General features: G+C 35.8%; 1 protein-coding gene across 9 annotated transcripts in view; it reads right to left on the bottom strand.

Moving 5' to 3' along the window:
• The window catches only part of LOC115420086 (dedicator of cytokinesis protein 3), a 237,527-nt gene that overhangs the window by 116,444 nt on the left and 103,313 nt on the right, over positions 1–17,770 (bottom strand). For all 9 annotated transcript variants that reach the window (XM_030135293.1, XM_030135297.1, XM_030135294.1 and 6 more), the window contains exon 4: positions 1,356–1,411. In XM_030135293.1, the coding sequence (XP_029991153.1) occupies positions 1,356–1,411 (56 nt within the window). The remainder of the gene's footprint in view (positions 1–1,355; positions 1,412–17,770) is intronic.

The raw sequence follows: 17,770 nt of genomic DNA, 5'->3' as shown, positions 1-17,770 counted from the left end.
GTACACTCAACTGTGGCATCATCTCAAAGATGGGTGACTTCAGCTTGCACTGTCTTTAGCTTCAACCCCCTCTGTGGTCATGTGCACTGTCCACAACTATCATAAGGTCAGTTTATATGACGGTAACAAGCAAGTAAACTGAATACAGTTAGTTGTGTAGAAGATGGTGCTACAGATTATGACACATTTGGTTAAAATTTAGGGAGTAAAGGAAGCAACAGCATCAGTTTGTCACTCTCCAGCAGGGATGTCAAACTCATTTCAGTTCAGGGGCCACATACAGCACAACTGGACCTCAAACAAGCCCAGAGTAAAACTAAAGCAAAAAACTAAAAACCTTTAAAAAATGTGAATATCCTGAACATCCATGAACAAACTGAAACTTCATAAGAAAAATAAGTGTAATTTTAACAATATTCTGCCTCAGTTTATCAATTACACATGTACACGACAATTTACAGATCACAATGGATCTACAAATACACAACACATTTAGTAACAAGCAGAATACTGATATAATTACACTTACTTCTCTTAAGATATTTCAGGTTATTCACATTTTTTGTTAAAGGATAGTTTGTAAATGTAAACATTTTCATGCAATTTTGCTTTTTCCAGGCATAATTTCTAGGTTATGATGATAGTATTTTTCTGGTCTGATCCACTTGAGATGGAAATCAGCTGCATGAGGACTCTGAACTAAAATGATTTTGACACCACTGACAGTTCATCCTGCAGGTCAGATTGGACCCTTTGACGGGCCGGTTTAGGTGCGCGGGCCATATGTTTGACACCCATGCTCTACACTACCTGTTGTTATGACCAGTTTCTGGGAAGACATCACAGAAATAGCTGATCAGTCATTCAAGTTACTATGTAAGTGTTTAATGACAAAAAGGCAAGATTAACACTATTGACAAACTGCAGTACACACATAAAGGCTTCTCCCTAATGGACAGACCTGTGTTCGACTGCTGTACATGTCACTCAATATGACCCTTTGGTAACCTTTGCTGAAGGCTGAAACTGTTTTAACCTCTCTAAAAAGGTTGTGTACTTCTAAAAAAAAAAAAAAAAAAAAATGATGAAAGCTTAGGAGTCACAAATGTACGAGATCCATGAGTCAATCACCAATCTGACTGAAGTGCTTTAAATTCAACAGGCATTTTCCCGTCAATAGGACATAATTGCAGGGGATAAATAGGCAACTGTGAGTAGAGTGAAGTGTAAATTGTCATCAGAGCAGATGCTAGTGTTTAGTCAAATAAATTATGTGAATGTTCTGGCCCCAGAAGTTAGCTGCACACAAAAACCGCTATTGTCCCGCGTTTAGTTTCAGAGGCTGGTGAACTTACCCTCGGTTTGTGACGATGGCTTTCTTCAAGTGTATGTAGCTGGCAGGAAAAACTCCCTACAGAGACAGACAGACAGAAATAGGGTAAGAAAGATGAATACAGGATTTTAACATTATAATAGCAGTTAAAGCTTTAGGGCACTGAAACCCACTGACAATCCCTTCAAAAGAAAATCCTACAAATGATTCTTGAATACAAATTGTTCCATAATGTACTGGGCTGTAAATCAGAAACAGTGTGACATATCAATCTTTTTTGCCTTTTCTTGCCTCTGCCCTCTGGACACATATAACCAGAATAAAAAAAAAAAATAAAAAAAAGACAAATTCTCCTATTTTACTTGCTCAACTTGTCATCTCAAGACTATATTTTTTAAGTTTTGGGCAGTTAGTACCTTGTGGATTTCACAGGGTGCAACTAAGATTCATATTATTCTGAGAAAATAATGTATATTATTTAACCCATAAAGACCCAAACAGCCACTGTCAACCGAAAGTATCTATTGATCTAAAATGTTTAATACCTGCTGATCCATTAATCCTGTCAATCCATGTAAGTAATTGGTGTAAAATACAGTTTGTCATCTTTTCTTGGTCATCGGATTTGACCCATTTGGACGTTCATAGTTACCGTGGAAAAACTGTCATCTTCTACAACATTAAGTCACCAGTAAAACCCATGGAGTTTCATCAGTAACAGTGGATGGACACACTTGGTTTGATGTTCAGTTAATTGATACATTCTTCGCTGAAAAACTCACCTTTTCTCCAGTTTTCTGTTTTTGATATAACAACCCTTAACATTAATCTGAGCTTTTATGAACATCTACATGATCAGTGAATTAAATATAGGAAAATATCCGATTTTCACTGAAAAAGGCTAAATACAGAGAATAATATAATAATAAATGGTGATAAATCACTTAAGAAAGATTAAATAGAGAGAAAAAAAAAAAACATTTGCAAAAGTAGCACTGGGTCTTTATGGGTTAAAGAGTAACATGACCATTAGCTGCTTTTTGATCTGTAAGGCTGACAGACTGAACAGGCTAAATGCATACAGTGGATGAAGACTACACCTGCTCCATACAGCAAAGCAGAAAAAAAAGAGCCTGCATTGAGTGTCACATGTGCACTGTTCAATAATTCATGTCACGTCCTGTGAAGGTGATAATGGAAGCTGTTCGCAGGTCACGTCATTTGTTGTAATATGTCTGGAGGGATTAATGTAATGACTCATTTTGCTCAGATTTACTGAAAATGCACTTTTATGCGTCTGTTTTCCAATACAAACATGGAAAATCCACAGGCGCACTGATTAAAAGAATAATCCTACCAGTAAAAAACAACATCACTGGCATTGTTTTTGTGTCACATCAGCTTAGGAGCATTTGTTAACTGAGCAGCAACTGATCTTACTCATAAAGTATCATTATTATTTTTAGCTTGTGATACAACTGATTTCATAGTGTTTATCATAAATACATAAATACATGCCACTAACAGTAAGAACTCAGAGCCTCACTTGTTTTTTCCTCTCTGATTATACTGTCCCCCTCAGATGTACAGTATCATTTCTTTATTTCACACCAAAACCCCTTAAACCACTGGTAATGAATTAAACAAAGAGGTTTCTTAAAATTGTCTCCAATAAGTCAGCTCTGTAACCATCTCCACTGTTTAGGAATATACAGAAAACAGACTAAATATACTCCAGGTTCTGCTTCCTAACCTTTAGACTTTTACATCCACTATTCACCCATAAAGACCAAGTGTTACTTTTTATATTTAACTTTTCTTAAGTGATTCATCACCATTTATTATAATATTATCATCTGAATTTTGCATTTTTTCAGTGAAAATTAAGTATTTTCCTATATTTAATCTACTGATCATGTAGACTTAAATCCAAACTGAAAATTCTTGAGGCCAACTCCACAACTGGCACTTGTTTTCCTTAATCTGCTTGCAAATATTATTTTTACTAACTGTTTATTGCAGAATGTGTCTATTATATGTATTTTAACTGTGTAATCCTGTAAATGTGTGTTGTATTTGAGGCTGCCTATCTTGGCCAGGACTCCCTTGTAAAAGAGGTTCTTAATCTCAGTGGGATATTTGGTTAAATAAAGGTTAAATAAATAAAAATAAAAAATAATAAGAAAGACGTTCATAAAAGCTCGGATTAAAGCTGAGGGTTATCATATCAGAAACAGCGAAAACTGAAGAAGAAAGGAATTTTTCGGTAAAATATATAATTAACTGAATATCCATTACCATTGACCCAACTCCATGGGTTTTACTGGTGAATGAATGTTGTAGAAGATGACAGTGTTTCCATGTTCACTACAGAGCCTCTGAACGTCCAAATGGGTCATACCTGATGACCATGAAAAGATGACAAACATTTTACACCAGTTATTTCAACATACTGATAGGTTTAGTGGTTCAGAAGTTATGAAACATTTCAGATCAGTAAATGCTTTTGGTCGCCAGTGGCTGTTTTAAAATCCACTCTTAATATGCCTTTTCATCAAATGTGTAAGTAATAAGCATTGCCTCATAAAATATATGTTACTCAAGTGCAGAGAGGATTTTTGTCACATATATTTATATATATGAAAGTGTGACCGTGAAAGAAATAAAAATGTTTGAATTAATAAAGCATGGCTGGTGCTGCGGCAGCTGTGTGTTGAGGAAACCCATCGCACTGAAGGGATTTCATTCATATTCTACTACACGTTTCACTGTGAGAGAACAGCGGCACGAAGAGGGAATCTATTTTAAGGATGGACATGTTCACTCTATTTGCGCTCGGTTGGTTGTTCATGTATGAAAGCATCTGTGTGTACATTGCTGCTCATGTCATTGTGTGTTTATTGTCGTCACGTGTGTCTTGTACAGTATGTACATTTTCTGTGTCAGTTTGCAGGAGATGTATTCAGAGTACAAGCCGGTAGAAGTGCCTGCATGTCTGAGTGCATACAGTTTGTCCTATGTGTACCTCTGAGAGCAAAGCCTCCAGTGGTTAGGGAAGAGGACTACCCTGTGTGTCATGCAAATTAGCCCTTCTGTCTATTTAAGGTAACATTTTAGCTACTTCTCCTGTCAACAGAGATGTATTCTGCTATGCTTGTCAAAGACCTTTTAGGGTCAAACACTGCATAATAAAACCCAAGGGGGAACCTTTCTCTGTTACTCTGTTATTGCAGATGTATTTTTGGAAGAGACAAAGAGGGTGCCAGGGAGAGAGACAGACCAATAACGGGAGTAAGAAATGAGAACAGTAGTGCTAAGGAGAAATGGAGTAACTGTGGTCAGTGATGCATTTGACAGGAGCGGTTCAGAGGTGCTAGCTCTGTCTGCAGGGAGTGCGCTCAATTACCTGTCTAAGCAAAGCCATAAACAGTTTGGGAAATGTGGATTTAGCAGCGAAACTGGCCTCACAAGTCTGCTCCATGACATCTCTCTTTCATGTGTGAGGATGATGTACTTTATGGGCATTTGGTGTTAAATTTGTATAACAGCTATTTAACCTAGCAGTGGAAATCACTAAGCACGTTTACTCTAGTAGGATACTTTAACTGAAAGATTTTTTGATGTACAAGCACTTGAGTAAAGTGCTTCAATTTCATGCTAAATAAAACTCAAGCACTCAACTTAACTTTATACTTTATATAACTGTACTTTTTGCTTCACTAGATCTACATTGTACGCACCAAATGCATATTTAACATATATAAGCTAACATGGGTTTGGACAGTGTTACCTGCTTTTACAGATTAAATTCCCTGATTTTATGTATTTTAACCATCTTCATCATCAGCAATAGTTCAGTACATTTGTACAAATCTAAACATATACTCTACAATATATAAATGTTTTACTACCTGATTTTTTTTTACCATTATCATTCCCAACTGTTCTTCTTTTATCCTTTCTGACCTTTTCAGCTTTTATTCGTTTTGGTTGAACTGTGATTATTTCTTTTTAATTTTTTTATTTTATACTTTATTTTTTATTTGTTTTAGTATAAGATACAAAACAAAAAGAGAAATGGTCACAGGACAGGTACATTCAGACATTTACACACTGGGTACTGTCCACAGATTGAAGGAAAAAGTCCAATTTTTCCCTATATTTTACACCCTTGTGTTGTTGTAGGTGGAGATTGTAGTGCATCATTTCCATTAGATGGATGTGATAGACAAGTTTTATCACCAGGGAGATTGAGGGAGGATCCTTTTTTAAGCCAATATTTGGTAATGGCTTTTTTGCCTGCAGTAAGTAGTAGTCTGAACAGATATACATCACTTTTACATAATTCCTCTGGGGGAATGCTAAAAAACAAAGAAGCCAATGACATATTAAAATGAACACCAAAAAATGAATACATCAATTTGATCATATTCCCCAAAAGCCAAAAATACCAGGACAAGACCAGACAAGACAAGACAAGCTTGATTTGCCTCAAGTGATCCACACTCCCTCCAGAAAGAAAATTTAACACAAAAAAAAAACTGTGATTTTCGTACTGGCGTTATAAAGAAGCGGAACAGACTTTTCCAGCAAAAATCCCTCCAGGTTAGTGAGTTTGTTGTGCAGCTTTGAGATTTCCATCCCTCTGACCATATCTCATTTGGTATTTCCTCTTGCAGGTCTCTCGAACTGTGGTTATTTCTTGATGGTTACTTATGTAATGCCAACTTTATCAAGATTAATAATTCACAGGACAACAACAAATTCAGCATGCGTGTTAAAATATAATTAAGGAAGGAAATCTCATCTCAGCTTTCCATTTCATAGCTTCAGTTCACGAAATGCACAAACCACTTATATAAGTTCCAACATCTTATAAAGGGTGTCCACAACGTCTCTTTGCAATTTAAAAAAATATTACAAAAGCAATTGATGAAATATGTTAATCAGATTTTTTCTATGTATTCAGTGGTTATCAAGGTTTTTAATCACATTGTGGGATCATATGCAATTGAATTACTAGTCCATTTCTCTTCAACGAGAAATCAATTACTGTAAGTGTTTACTTTGACCTTTTGACTGAATATGTGACACACACAACTGAATGACCTTCAACCCACCATCTTTTCCCAGGTAGATGGGGCACCACCACATTGGGGACTACACATGTTGGTGGGTTCCAAAATCAAACCATTGCCATCACTGATGAGGTTATGATACAGCGAACATGGAAGAAATCCAGTAATGTCTTGATGTGCTTTATGCAACTAATGGTGTCCATATAGATGTGTATTATGTAAATGAGGCAAAAAAACCCCAAAACTTCAATATCTACTTTTCATTTGTAATAATTTCCTCAGATTTGTCTATTCATTTGCTTTTGTAATGAATTTGTTAAATTGTAGAGAGACTTTATGGACACCCTGTAGTTAGTGTTAAAGTGGAATACTATATTCCATATAGTGGAAATGTGTGTCAGATGAAGTCAAGTGTGTCTTTGCATAAATGGTGTGTGCCCATTTATACACATGGGTGACTATTAAAGGAAAAACCTGAACAACTGAGCAAACCAAATGCAAATACTTCCGCATAAGTGCACCACACGGTACAAAAAGCAATTAACATCAAATCCCCCGTCAAACATAAAAATTTTGAGCAGGCCCTGATAATTCTGATTTCGGCTTGAGGTTACAAGAGGAAGAGATCTAAATGGCTTTGACAGAGAGTTCACTGTTGGGGCATGTATGGTGAGATATTCCATCACAAGGACTTCTCACCAGACAAGTGTTTCAACAGGAATAGTGATTATGTCTATGGGAGAAACATCAGCAGAGAGGTCAGAAAATGTGGTCGACAGCACACATTTGATGACAGTGATACTGTGTCAACAAGAACAGTCTGTCAACACTTTCACAGAGTGGGGGGTTGCAGTACATAAACCCCTCATTACAAAGATGGATGCACATGCAAGAGTTCACTGGTGCAGAAACCATCAGCATTGGTCTACAGAGATCTGGAGAAATGATGAGAAGTGGTCACATGAGTAATCCGTCACCATACTCTCCAAAAGTGGATGCAGCATGTGGTGTTAATGCAGAGTACTGGACTGAATGATGTGGCCCTGCACTGAAGGACCCAGAGGGGCCATTCTGCCTACATGGTCTATCTACCCCCTTTGAAGGAGCAGCCACCAGAAAAAAAATATTTGAAGATGAAGATATTACCAGTTATTTTGATATATGTAATTGCAGTGTCAGAACAAAACAGTTTTGACTATGAATTTATGAGCTGAATCCAAAATGAATGGATTACAGCCATTAACTCATAAAGACCCAGTGCTACTTTTGTGGCAGTTCCCAAAGAAAGTTTTCTCTCTATTTATCCTTTCTTAAGTGATTTATCACCATGTATTATAATATTATATTCTGGATTTTTTTCTGTGGAAATCAGGTATTTTCCTATGTTTATTTTGGCAATGGCTACTGCCACAGTTAGGGATGGGAATCGAGAATGGGTTCTTTTTTGAGAACTGGTTCCCAGTAGCTCGATTCCTTGGAATCTTTTGCCTGCCTGTTTAACGATTCTGCTTATCGATTCCGCCTTCGTTGTGCATGCACGATGACGTCACACGAACACTGCACTGTTTTGGTCAAAACGTAGCCAACATGGCGTTGAGGCAGAAACGGTCTAAAAAGACAACACCAGATCCACTTACTTGGAACACTGTCAAAGCTTCCATGTCTTTAAAAGGGTGGAATCCCTCCAATATCCTCAAATGTTTGTCCACAGCATGTGAATCATTCACAGGAATGTCGCGTATTTGACACACAGCAGTGCTTGTGAGTGTAGCGGCAGAGTGAACGCTGGGCCGGTTCTGGTTCCGGTGTGGGCAACAAACGTTGTAACTCCTCAAATAGAAGTTTACGAAGGTAAGAAGGGAAAGGAAATGAGGTGCACAACAACGGGAGACAAGCCGAGCCGAGTCGAACCGGTTCCACGTAGTAGAAATGCAAAAGAGGAATTAGTAAAGCGTCTTTAGTTTCACTTTCACTGCCCCCCCCAAACCGGGCCGGCGTCATCTGTTATTATTATTTGTACATACTGTATATGTTATATTTTCTGTGCAGAGATGGAAATATAAAAGACAGTTAATGTAAACACACCCGTTTGTACTCTTTTATTCCTTCACCCAATGAGAATCGATAAGAGAATCGATAAGGAATCGGATCAATAAGCAATATCGATAATGGAATCGGAATCCTTAAATTCTTAACGATTCCCATCCCTAGCCACAGTAATGTGACATGAAATATCGGTTTGTCTGTTGCCACAGAGCCAATCAAATGTTAGCAGTTGTACGAGAGCCAATCATGGATGCTGTTACATGAACTCATTAGCCTCTTGTTGCCACAGTACTGTGGTGATATATGGCATATACTTCAGTACATTCTTTTGTGTATTTTGCTACCACAGTACTGCAACAATTGATGGAAGAAACTACAAATTAATGATAGTATATAGCAGTGGTTCTCAACCTTTTTTGGCTCGTGACCCCATTTTAACATCACAAATTTCTGGTGACCCCAGACATTCAAAATGGAGACTTTTTTTTGGCCAAAATGAATTTGTTTTCAATCATGTAATAGTTTGCTATACTATGTTGAAAAAAAAAAACGTTAATTTTAGACAACATTTAGTCTATATAATGCATATTATTATGGACAGAACCAGAAAAGCCAGGTGTAGATTACTGCGCAAAGGGAGAATTTTATATTTTCCTTGGTCAGGATATGTACAGTCAGTCCAGCTTGTATTTACAAATTAATACTGAACAAAAAATAACTAAACTATGAATTATGAAAGAGCTGCACCATCTGAAACCAACCACAATGAACATTTGGAAGATAAACAGTACCACAGTGATTCAGTTTCAGCTTCACAGTTTGTCATGTCTTTTATGTATTGTGATTGTCTCTCTCAATTCACTGTATTTTTTTCATTATTATTATTATTATTTTTTTAATCAATTACTACAAATTTCAGGCAACCCCATTTGAATTCCTGACCCCAAGGTTGAAAAACACTGGTATATAGTATAGAATAGGAATTATTGTTCTAAATGCTCTATATGTTGTTTTATGTTGTTCTTTGCTCTGTGCAGTCAGTAAGGTTGGAGAAGGTAGGCGGAGCTACATGCTAGATGCAGCAGTGTGCCGTATGACTTCTCAGTTCTGTGTCAGTTCTGTGTCAATTTAGTGTATTGAGTGCGGTGCTCCGAATTCTGCACTCTGAAAGTTGTCCATGTGGCTGATTTATATCAATGTCAGATTTACCAACTGTCGCCCTTGACGCCATGCCCCCCATTTGAAAATCTTATAAATAAAAAAAAGAGAGCTACTTTGACCAGGAATTGAACCCAAGTCTACAGCATTGCAGTCCAATACATTACCAAGTGAGCTAAATCTTCATTGTATCAAGGACTAAGCTATTTGCTATCTTGTACTGTGGTACTTTTCAGGCTGTAACAAGTTACCAGTCTACACATGATATAAGGAGGGTGCTAACTGGCTCTGTGGTAATAGACAAAACTGATATTTCGTGCCACAGTACTGTGTCGGTAGCCACTTCGATTTAATTTACTGATCATGTAGATGTTCATAAAACCTCAGATTAAAGTTGAGGGTTATTATAACAGAAACTGAAGACAAAGTGAGTTTTTCAGTAAAATTTATAATTAACTAGACCTAAAAACAAGTGTCTCCATCCACTATCATTTATCAAACTCCTCGATTTTACTTCTGAATCAGTGTTGTAGAAGATGACAGTGTTTCCATGTTCACTACAGAGCCTCTGAACATCCAAATGGGTCATATCTGATGACCATGGAAAGATGTCAAACTGCATTTTACACCAATTATTTACATGTACTGATAGTATTAATGGATCAACAGTTATTAAACATTTTAGATCAGTAGACGAGTTTGGTTGCCAGTGGCTGTTTGGGTTTTTGAGCATTAATGCATAGAGGATTTCTACAAAAACCTTCAGACTGTGTGTGTTTAATGAGAGGAGATGAGCACACACAGATTTCTACACAATTTTACGTCTCTAACACAATCTACAGAAACGTCCATCATTAATAATATTAATTAATAATATTAACATCATTAATAGTAATTCAGACAGATCGGAAGCATTTGATTAATCTCTGACTAACGTCTGAGAATAAGGCTTGTTTGGCTGAAAATATCTGTGATTTTGCAAAAATATACACAACAAACTGTAACTTCATTAAGAGTGAGGATCTGATGGTCATTAATGTTGTGTATTCTGCATTTGTTACAATATGAGTTAATAAGAACATACTGTAAAGACATGTAACTGTGCAGTTGGATCATCAGCACTTTTTATATTTACTGTAAGTATCTGAAACTTACAGATCACACACATACTGACCTGATCCCTACAACATCTGATTTCAGTTTTTGCACTACACATCATTTAACATGAACTAAATATGAATCAAGTATCACAAACTTGCAGATTTGGAGAAACAGAAAGATACAGGGAGAGGCACTGACACAGAAGTGAGTTTTGTGCAGTTAACACCAGTTTTCAAAAGGCAACATTGGTCTTTTGTGAATTACTGCAGATGTTTTTTTGAAAAGAGACTTATTTGCACATTATTACATTGGCAATATCTGCTTGCTGTAGTTTGCAGTGACTACCAACCTTTATGGGTGATGTGTGCATTTCAGAGTATTTTTGTTTCTTTTACACTGGCATTGTACCCGCAAAAGCAATGTAATGCTTTTGTGCATATATCACTTATTTGCACAACTTTCAGACTTTGTAGACTCTTAAATAACCTGTTAAGCCCAAAACCATTTGTTTCTAGTCAGAATCATTTTATGTAGCACAAAGCAATGGATAACGGAAACTTAATTTATATTAGTTATAGTCAGAAAACTCAAAAATTCATTACAATCGCTACATAATGTCTTTATTTTTGCTCTTCTTGACTTAGCTTTAGTGGTAGAGAAATAATATTTCTACTATTGGATCTGCTTAGTGTTAGCTTATGGAGCCAAAACGATGACTTCAATGTTTGATATTGAAAATAAAATTTGGCATTGAAAACACACCCTGAAACTAAAAAAAGAAACACTGGCAATGAAAAACATGTATTGTAAAAAATTGTAATGGCATCAAAACAGGTATTGGCATTGATAACTTTTGGCTGATGTTTAAAACACGGACATCAAATGTTGTATTATTTCTTTTTTTTTTTTTTTTTTTTTGCATTCTGATGTCTTTTTGAATGAAAATCACATTATTTTTATTTTGTGTTACTGTTTTATCAATGATAGTTTATAATTTTGATGACGTTTTCCTCTTTTGATCACAGATTTTTTACGCTTACTGTGTTTTTTTCACCTTTAAACTTTTTGTCACCTTGTTGCCATTGAGGGAAGGGTTTGAGGGGAAGGACTAGGAGGGTGCAATTTGCATATTTCTTTATGTTTCTTTTTTCAGTTTCATTATGTGTTTTCATTGCAAAATTGTACTCAATATCAAATATTAAAGTCATCGTTTTGGCTCTGGTCTTTTGTTTAATGAAATGATTCATGACATTTGGTGGTCTCAGACTGTTAGCTCGTTTTAGATATTTACACACTGAAGTGCTTGTTGTTTTAATTGTGTTCTGTTTTCCGAAAATGGGTTTTGGTGAGTTTGCAGCTGACGTATAGAATGTGCATATTACTACAATCACTGGATAGCATTACCATGGCAACACAGATGGAATAGCGGCACCTGGGTGCAAGAGGCTACAGAATGCATAGAAACCATGTAGAGGACAGTCTGAGACCAGTCCCCAAACACCATATGAGGGATTATGTTATGGGTATTCATCACACCATTAGAGTTATAATACGTGTACAGGTGCACTGAAGCCTTTCTAGCAGCATATCAGGGCCCACCACCTTCATAAGGCACTTTGTGGTGGTTTTTCTATTAAATATATGTGACAGTGGATACCTATTATAGACAGAGTATTGTTGTGTTATAATTAAAGGCATCAGCAGTAGCATTGGTAGGATAAACACAGGCAAGCACATTTTTATTTCAGCCTCTGGGTAGTTAGCTGTAACAATGGAGTGATTGTTAGCAGGTCAGTGCATTCAGACCCCTCCGGCTGTGCTCTGACACTACCTGGTGCAAAGTGTATGATTGCAGCATGAGGAACAGAAGGTATTACTGTGAACTATTATTATAATATTGCGTTGTTCCTCATTTAGCTGATGGTGTTGAAGCACTGGTCGGCTTAAAAAGGTCAGCTTGTCATGGAGACATAGAGAAAAAAGAGAGAGACAGACAAGTGGAAAGATAAAAATAAACTAATGTAGTGACAGAGAAAGAGAGACAGAGTCATAAAGGAGTAATAAGAGATTCAGAGGCACAGAGCTGAGAGAGTGCAAAAGGAATGGGGAGAAGACAAATGAGGAGCTGGGCAGATGTAAAAATGTCACAACCTTGTAAATATTCTGCATCAGTTTGCTGCAAGTACTGTATGTCACCGTTGTTTGACCGGTTCTAGTGGGTTCCTAAGGCTGATCACTGTGGAATGTTGGAGACATCAGGAAACATCAGGTAACACACATAAACGTCAGAGATAAACAGGGCAATACTGAGGGGATCTCAACCACACTGAGCAATAGTGACTCTGTCAATTTGGGCCACATTCAGTTCAATACTTTTTAACATCAAACTAGTATAGTTTTTTTTTTTTTTTAATCACAGATTTTATGTGCATTATTTATTTATGGATTTGTATATATTTTTATACTGACTATTTTATTCATTCTGTAACATATTCTGTCTGCAAGTGTTTTATCTGTGTGTTTTTTGAGCCCAGTGCATTGTCATTTCGTTTTTACATTACATCTGTGATGGAAATGTTTAAATGACAAATAATTAGAATCTAAGAAAAGTTAGATGATTGGAAAAAGTGGTTATTAGAGTCAGCCTGATGTAAACAATACACTACAGATGGATAATTATAATACAGAAAGACATAATTACATGCCCATCTCCTTCCCATCCTCTTCCATAAATCCCAACAGATGTTTACTATTTATCCAATGCACTTAACAGCCACTTGTTGGCTTTCCACAACGGGACAGGAGTCAAACCCAGACACAATGAAATTACAGTCTATCCACCTTAATACAGAGAACATGTCCAGTGTACATGTGTGAATAACAGTGGGCACATATGTATCTGTTTACGTATGTCTTTTTATGTTTTTATTTACATTCAACACAACCCACCATTACCTCTATAACTCCATCTGTTAGAAATAACATGGGCTTGACACATTTCATTTCATGGGTTGTTACTTGTAACTTAGTACTGCTGACATTCAGCTGTCTCGTAGATAATTTAAATTAAGGCTTTCAACCTCATCATAAAGTATTCGCTATTGTCTAGATCCTGTTTTTGGAAAACAGAATAATGTTAGATAACAGGTAACTTCATGCAATAACAAAAACAAATGAAAATGCAGGTCTTGGCTTTCAAAAATTTTTTCTATTGAAATTACAATTGAAAATCTAATCTAAACTTGATTAAAAACTTCAGTTCAATACAACTAAAATTAAAATTAAAAGTCAAAATCACTACAGAATATATTAGGAGAAACTTCAGCATCAGGTCTGGTTTATGATATGTCCACATTATTATTATTGTATTTTATTCTTTTATTTTGCTTTTTTTATTATTCTGTGTGGCACTGTTTTTAATTGTATAGTTGTTTTATGTTTCTCTTCTTGTGTTTTATTATTTCATATTGGTTTTTATTTATTATTCTGTACAGCACTTTGGTCCATGGTGGTTGTTTTAAAGTGCTTTAGAAATAAGAAAATAGAGAGAGAGAGAGAGAGAGAGAGAGAGAGAGAGAGAGGAGAGAGAGAGAGAGAGAGAGAGAGAGAGAGAGAGAGAGAGAGAGAGAGAGAGAGAGAGAGAGAGAGAGAGAGAGAGAGAGAGAGAGAGAGAGAGAGAGAGAGAGAGAGAGAGAGAGAGAGAGAGAGAGAGAGAGAGAGAGAGAGAGAGAGAGAGAGAGCTTAATTGTTAACCTTACCCCTGTAAGTCGCTTTCGAAAAAAGCGTCTGCCAAATGGATAAATGCATAAATGTAAATGTAAAAATATGCACCATAACACATTTAACTAACTGAAATTTTATTATAAACTGAAGCATCACATTCATTAATTTAATAAGGGTTTCTACAGGTTTCTACAAGTTAAATTTAAGACCTTTTTAAGACTACTTAAAACAAAATTTAATGCCCATTTCACAGCCTATTTCACAGCTATATTGGCAAAAAATGTGTGACCAAATAAGGAAAATGTACTTACTTACTCCAACACCCTGATTCCCATCATTCCAAGTCATTTCTCACCAGGGGCTGCAAAGTTAGCAATAACTGGTTCCTAATTTCAATATAAATTGTTGGGTTGGAACAGGTGGAACTGAGGAGACTAATGTTACTTTCAAATGTAATACATTTTACATACTTTTTTAAGGTATTACATGCAGATTTATAAATTCAAAACTTTTAACACTTTTTAAGACCCCGTGGGAACCCTGTTAATGGTGCATGTATGCTGTTGGAAAGCATGACTCACATAAATAACTCAGTTCACATAAAGTCAATTACAGAACAGACCAGACAGGTCCATCATCCTAACTCAACTTAGAAAGACAGGGACCAGACAACAGCCCTGTCTCTGTCTTAGTGTGGGTGTTCATTTTCAGTGTTGTAAATTATTCAACATCTTCAACATTTAGTCCATTTGTCTTAATAGAGAGTCTGACTGCTCTAACCTTCACAGCCAAACAGTTTAGACCAGTTTTTCTCCTCTGCATCCATCAATGTTCCTGCACATGAGTATGCTGAATGACAACTTAATGTTCTGTAAAAAAAAAAAAAAAAAAAAAGCCTTAACTTTAAAATTATTCAGGAATATTGAATTGAGATGGTAGATACAGTATGTTTTTGTTGTTGATGATTTATTTTTAAGGTGTGAGTGCTCGATGCTGTACACATTAAATTCAATGTAAGCAGTGTACCAGGTGAAAAGGACAGGCAAAAAAAATAAGCTTTTGCTTCTATCCTATTCCTTTTTTGGTTTTTATGTTTATTATAATTATTGTTCTAAGTGCAATGATTGATGTACAAACCAAAATAAATGTATTCATCCATTGTAACTATATTTGAAAGATTAAAATGACTCTGCATTGCACAGTTATTTTAATATTCAGATACAAAAACAGACCAAAAATATCACTTTGTTATTGTGAAGATGAATGAATAGTTGCCTTTTTACCCACTTGTTAGAAGATTTTTTTTTCTTCTCTTTTTCTGTGTGGTTTAATAAAACAAACCTCTATCTCTCAAGGAGCCATTTTGCCTAAATATGAATAAGATTTTATGCAGTCATATTAAGTAGTCATTAACAGATACTCTGCTGGTGGGGTACAGTTTAAGAGTCACTAAATTTAGATGAACAGCAGCATTAGTAAAGATGACTCACTGCAGGGATGATTGAAGCTCCTCATATGGGTGAATTTATATAAAATTAACCAAAGAAAAACCCATTTCCAGCAGGTTTTCAATCAGCTGTTGTCAATTAAATTTCCTAATGTTTGTTGTATTCAGCACAACAGCCTCCATCTGCAATCTTTCTCTTTGTCCTGTTCATTTTTTGTGTAAGACTGGTCTCATTACGTGAGGATTGTTGTATTATTTTGAGCCAGTTTCCACAAGAGGATTTTAGAGACTGTGGGGAACCGCCAACTGTAGCTAAAAACTGATTTTTGTGCTGTCATTTAAAAACATTTTTTCAATAAAAATACAAATGCTCTAAGGTGACGTTCACACTGCAGGTAAAAATGGCCCAAATCTGTCTATTTATCATTATTTTATGACAGTCTGAACAGCACAAATCCTTTTTTTTTTTTTTTTTTTTTTTTTTTTTAAATCAGACCCAGACCTCTTTCATACCTGGTCTTAAATTGGATTCATATCTGATGATCTGCAATGTGACTTCAGTTTGAATAATCATGTTGCAATTTATCCAACTTTTACATCATTGAAATTCAACAGATGTCACAATTCTGCACTAAAGGAGGCGGGACCTGGCAAGATCCATATGTAAACACAGCACGCATCTTCTTCTTCTATGCATGTGGGTCACTTCAGAACCATAGACGGTTCACATGAATCTGACAGAAGTTGCATTTAACCCATAAAGACCCAAACGTTCACTACCGACCGACACCATCTACTGATGGGTCAGATCAAGTGAAAGTGAACATCAACATGAAAAATTACATTTGCACACTTCATTTGTCAAGTGGGCTCATTTTGGGGGGTAAAGATCTCTATTTTATGGAACTGTTATCCTTTTTAAAATACCACTTGTAGAAAAAAAGTGACAACCGATTTTATCGTTGTACTTCATACACCATAGCCATGCCTCAGACATACAAATATAGGTTGAATTTGACTTGAATTTGATTATACCTAAATGATGTGAAAATGTATTCAATCTGTCACATTTAAAATTATCTGTGAACCATTACCAAGAAATTACTCTTTATTTGTAATTTACCTATATCAGCATGGACCATCACAAGATGTAAATAACACTGTGTTAGTATTAAATACATTAATACACATATTCTCTATCCAACAGGTGTGATAGACATTGAATTTTATTTGTTTTTAAAGCCTTCACTGGTCTTTTACCATCTTATATTAATTTTTTAGTATCGTTTAATGAAAGTCAATATCACACTCACTCAAAGGACTGGCTCACACTGCAGGTTCCTTCACTGCGTACTGAATCTGGAAAGTCCAGTTTTTCCTACTGTGCACCTGACACCTGGAACACTCTCCAAAACCATCTGAAACTTACCACACTTTTATCATCAGGAAAATTTAAATCCTTACTCACTTCTTTTTTTTTTTACCTCCAGCTGCTCCTGTTTTGAAGTGGATGGCTTTGTTTTTAGTTCATCTTTATCACTTGTAGTTTTTGGTACTTCTGATATGGCATTGTATGTTTCAAATATTTTGTGTTTTAAATCTATAATTCCATCTTATTTTATGTCCAGCTATTCCTGTTTTTAAGTAGATTTCTCTGTTTTTTATTCATCTTTGTCACTTTTACTTTTTGGTATTTATGATATGTCCATTGTATGTTTCAAAATGTTTTGTTTTGTCTCAGCTATATTGTAAATGAGGTTGCGTCCTCAACATATCTCTGAGTTTAAATAAAGGTTATGATGATGATGATTAAATAAAGCATTGTGATTATATCTGGCTTGTTGTTTTAAAAAGTAAGTCAACATTTTGGGTGATGCATACAAC

This window comes from Sphaeramia orbicularis, chromosome 5 (genome assembly GCF_902148855.1).
Source record: "Sphaeramia orbicularis chromosome 5, fSphaOr1.1, whole genome shotgun sequence".
In the NCBI taxonomy this organism is placed as follows: domain Eukaryota; kingdom Metazoa; phylum Chordata; class Actinopteri; order Kurtiformes; family Apogonidae; genus Sphaeramia; species Sphaeramia orbicularis.
This window is presented reverse-complemented; position numbering and strand designations above follow the sequence as displayed.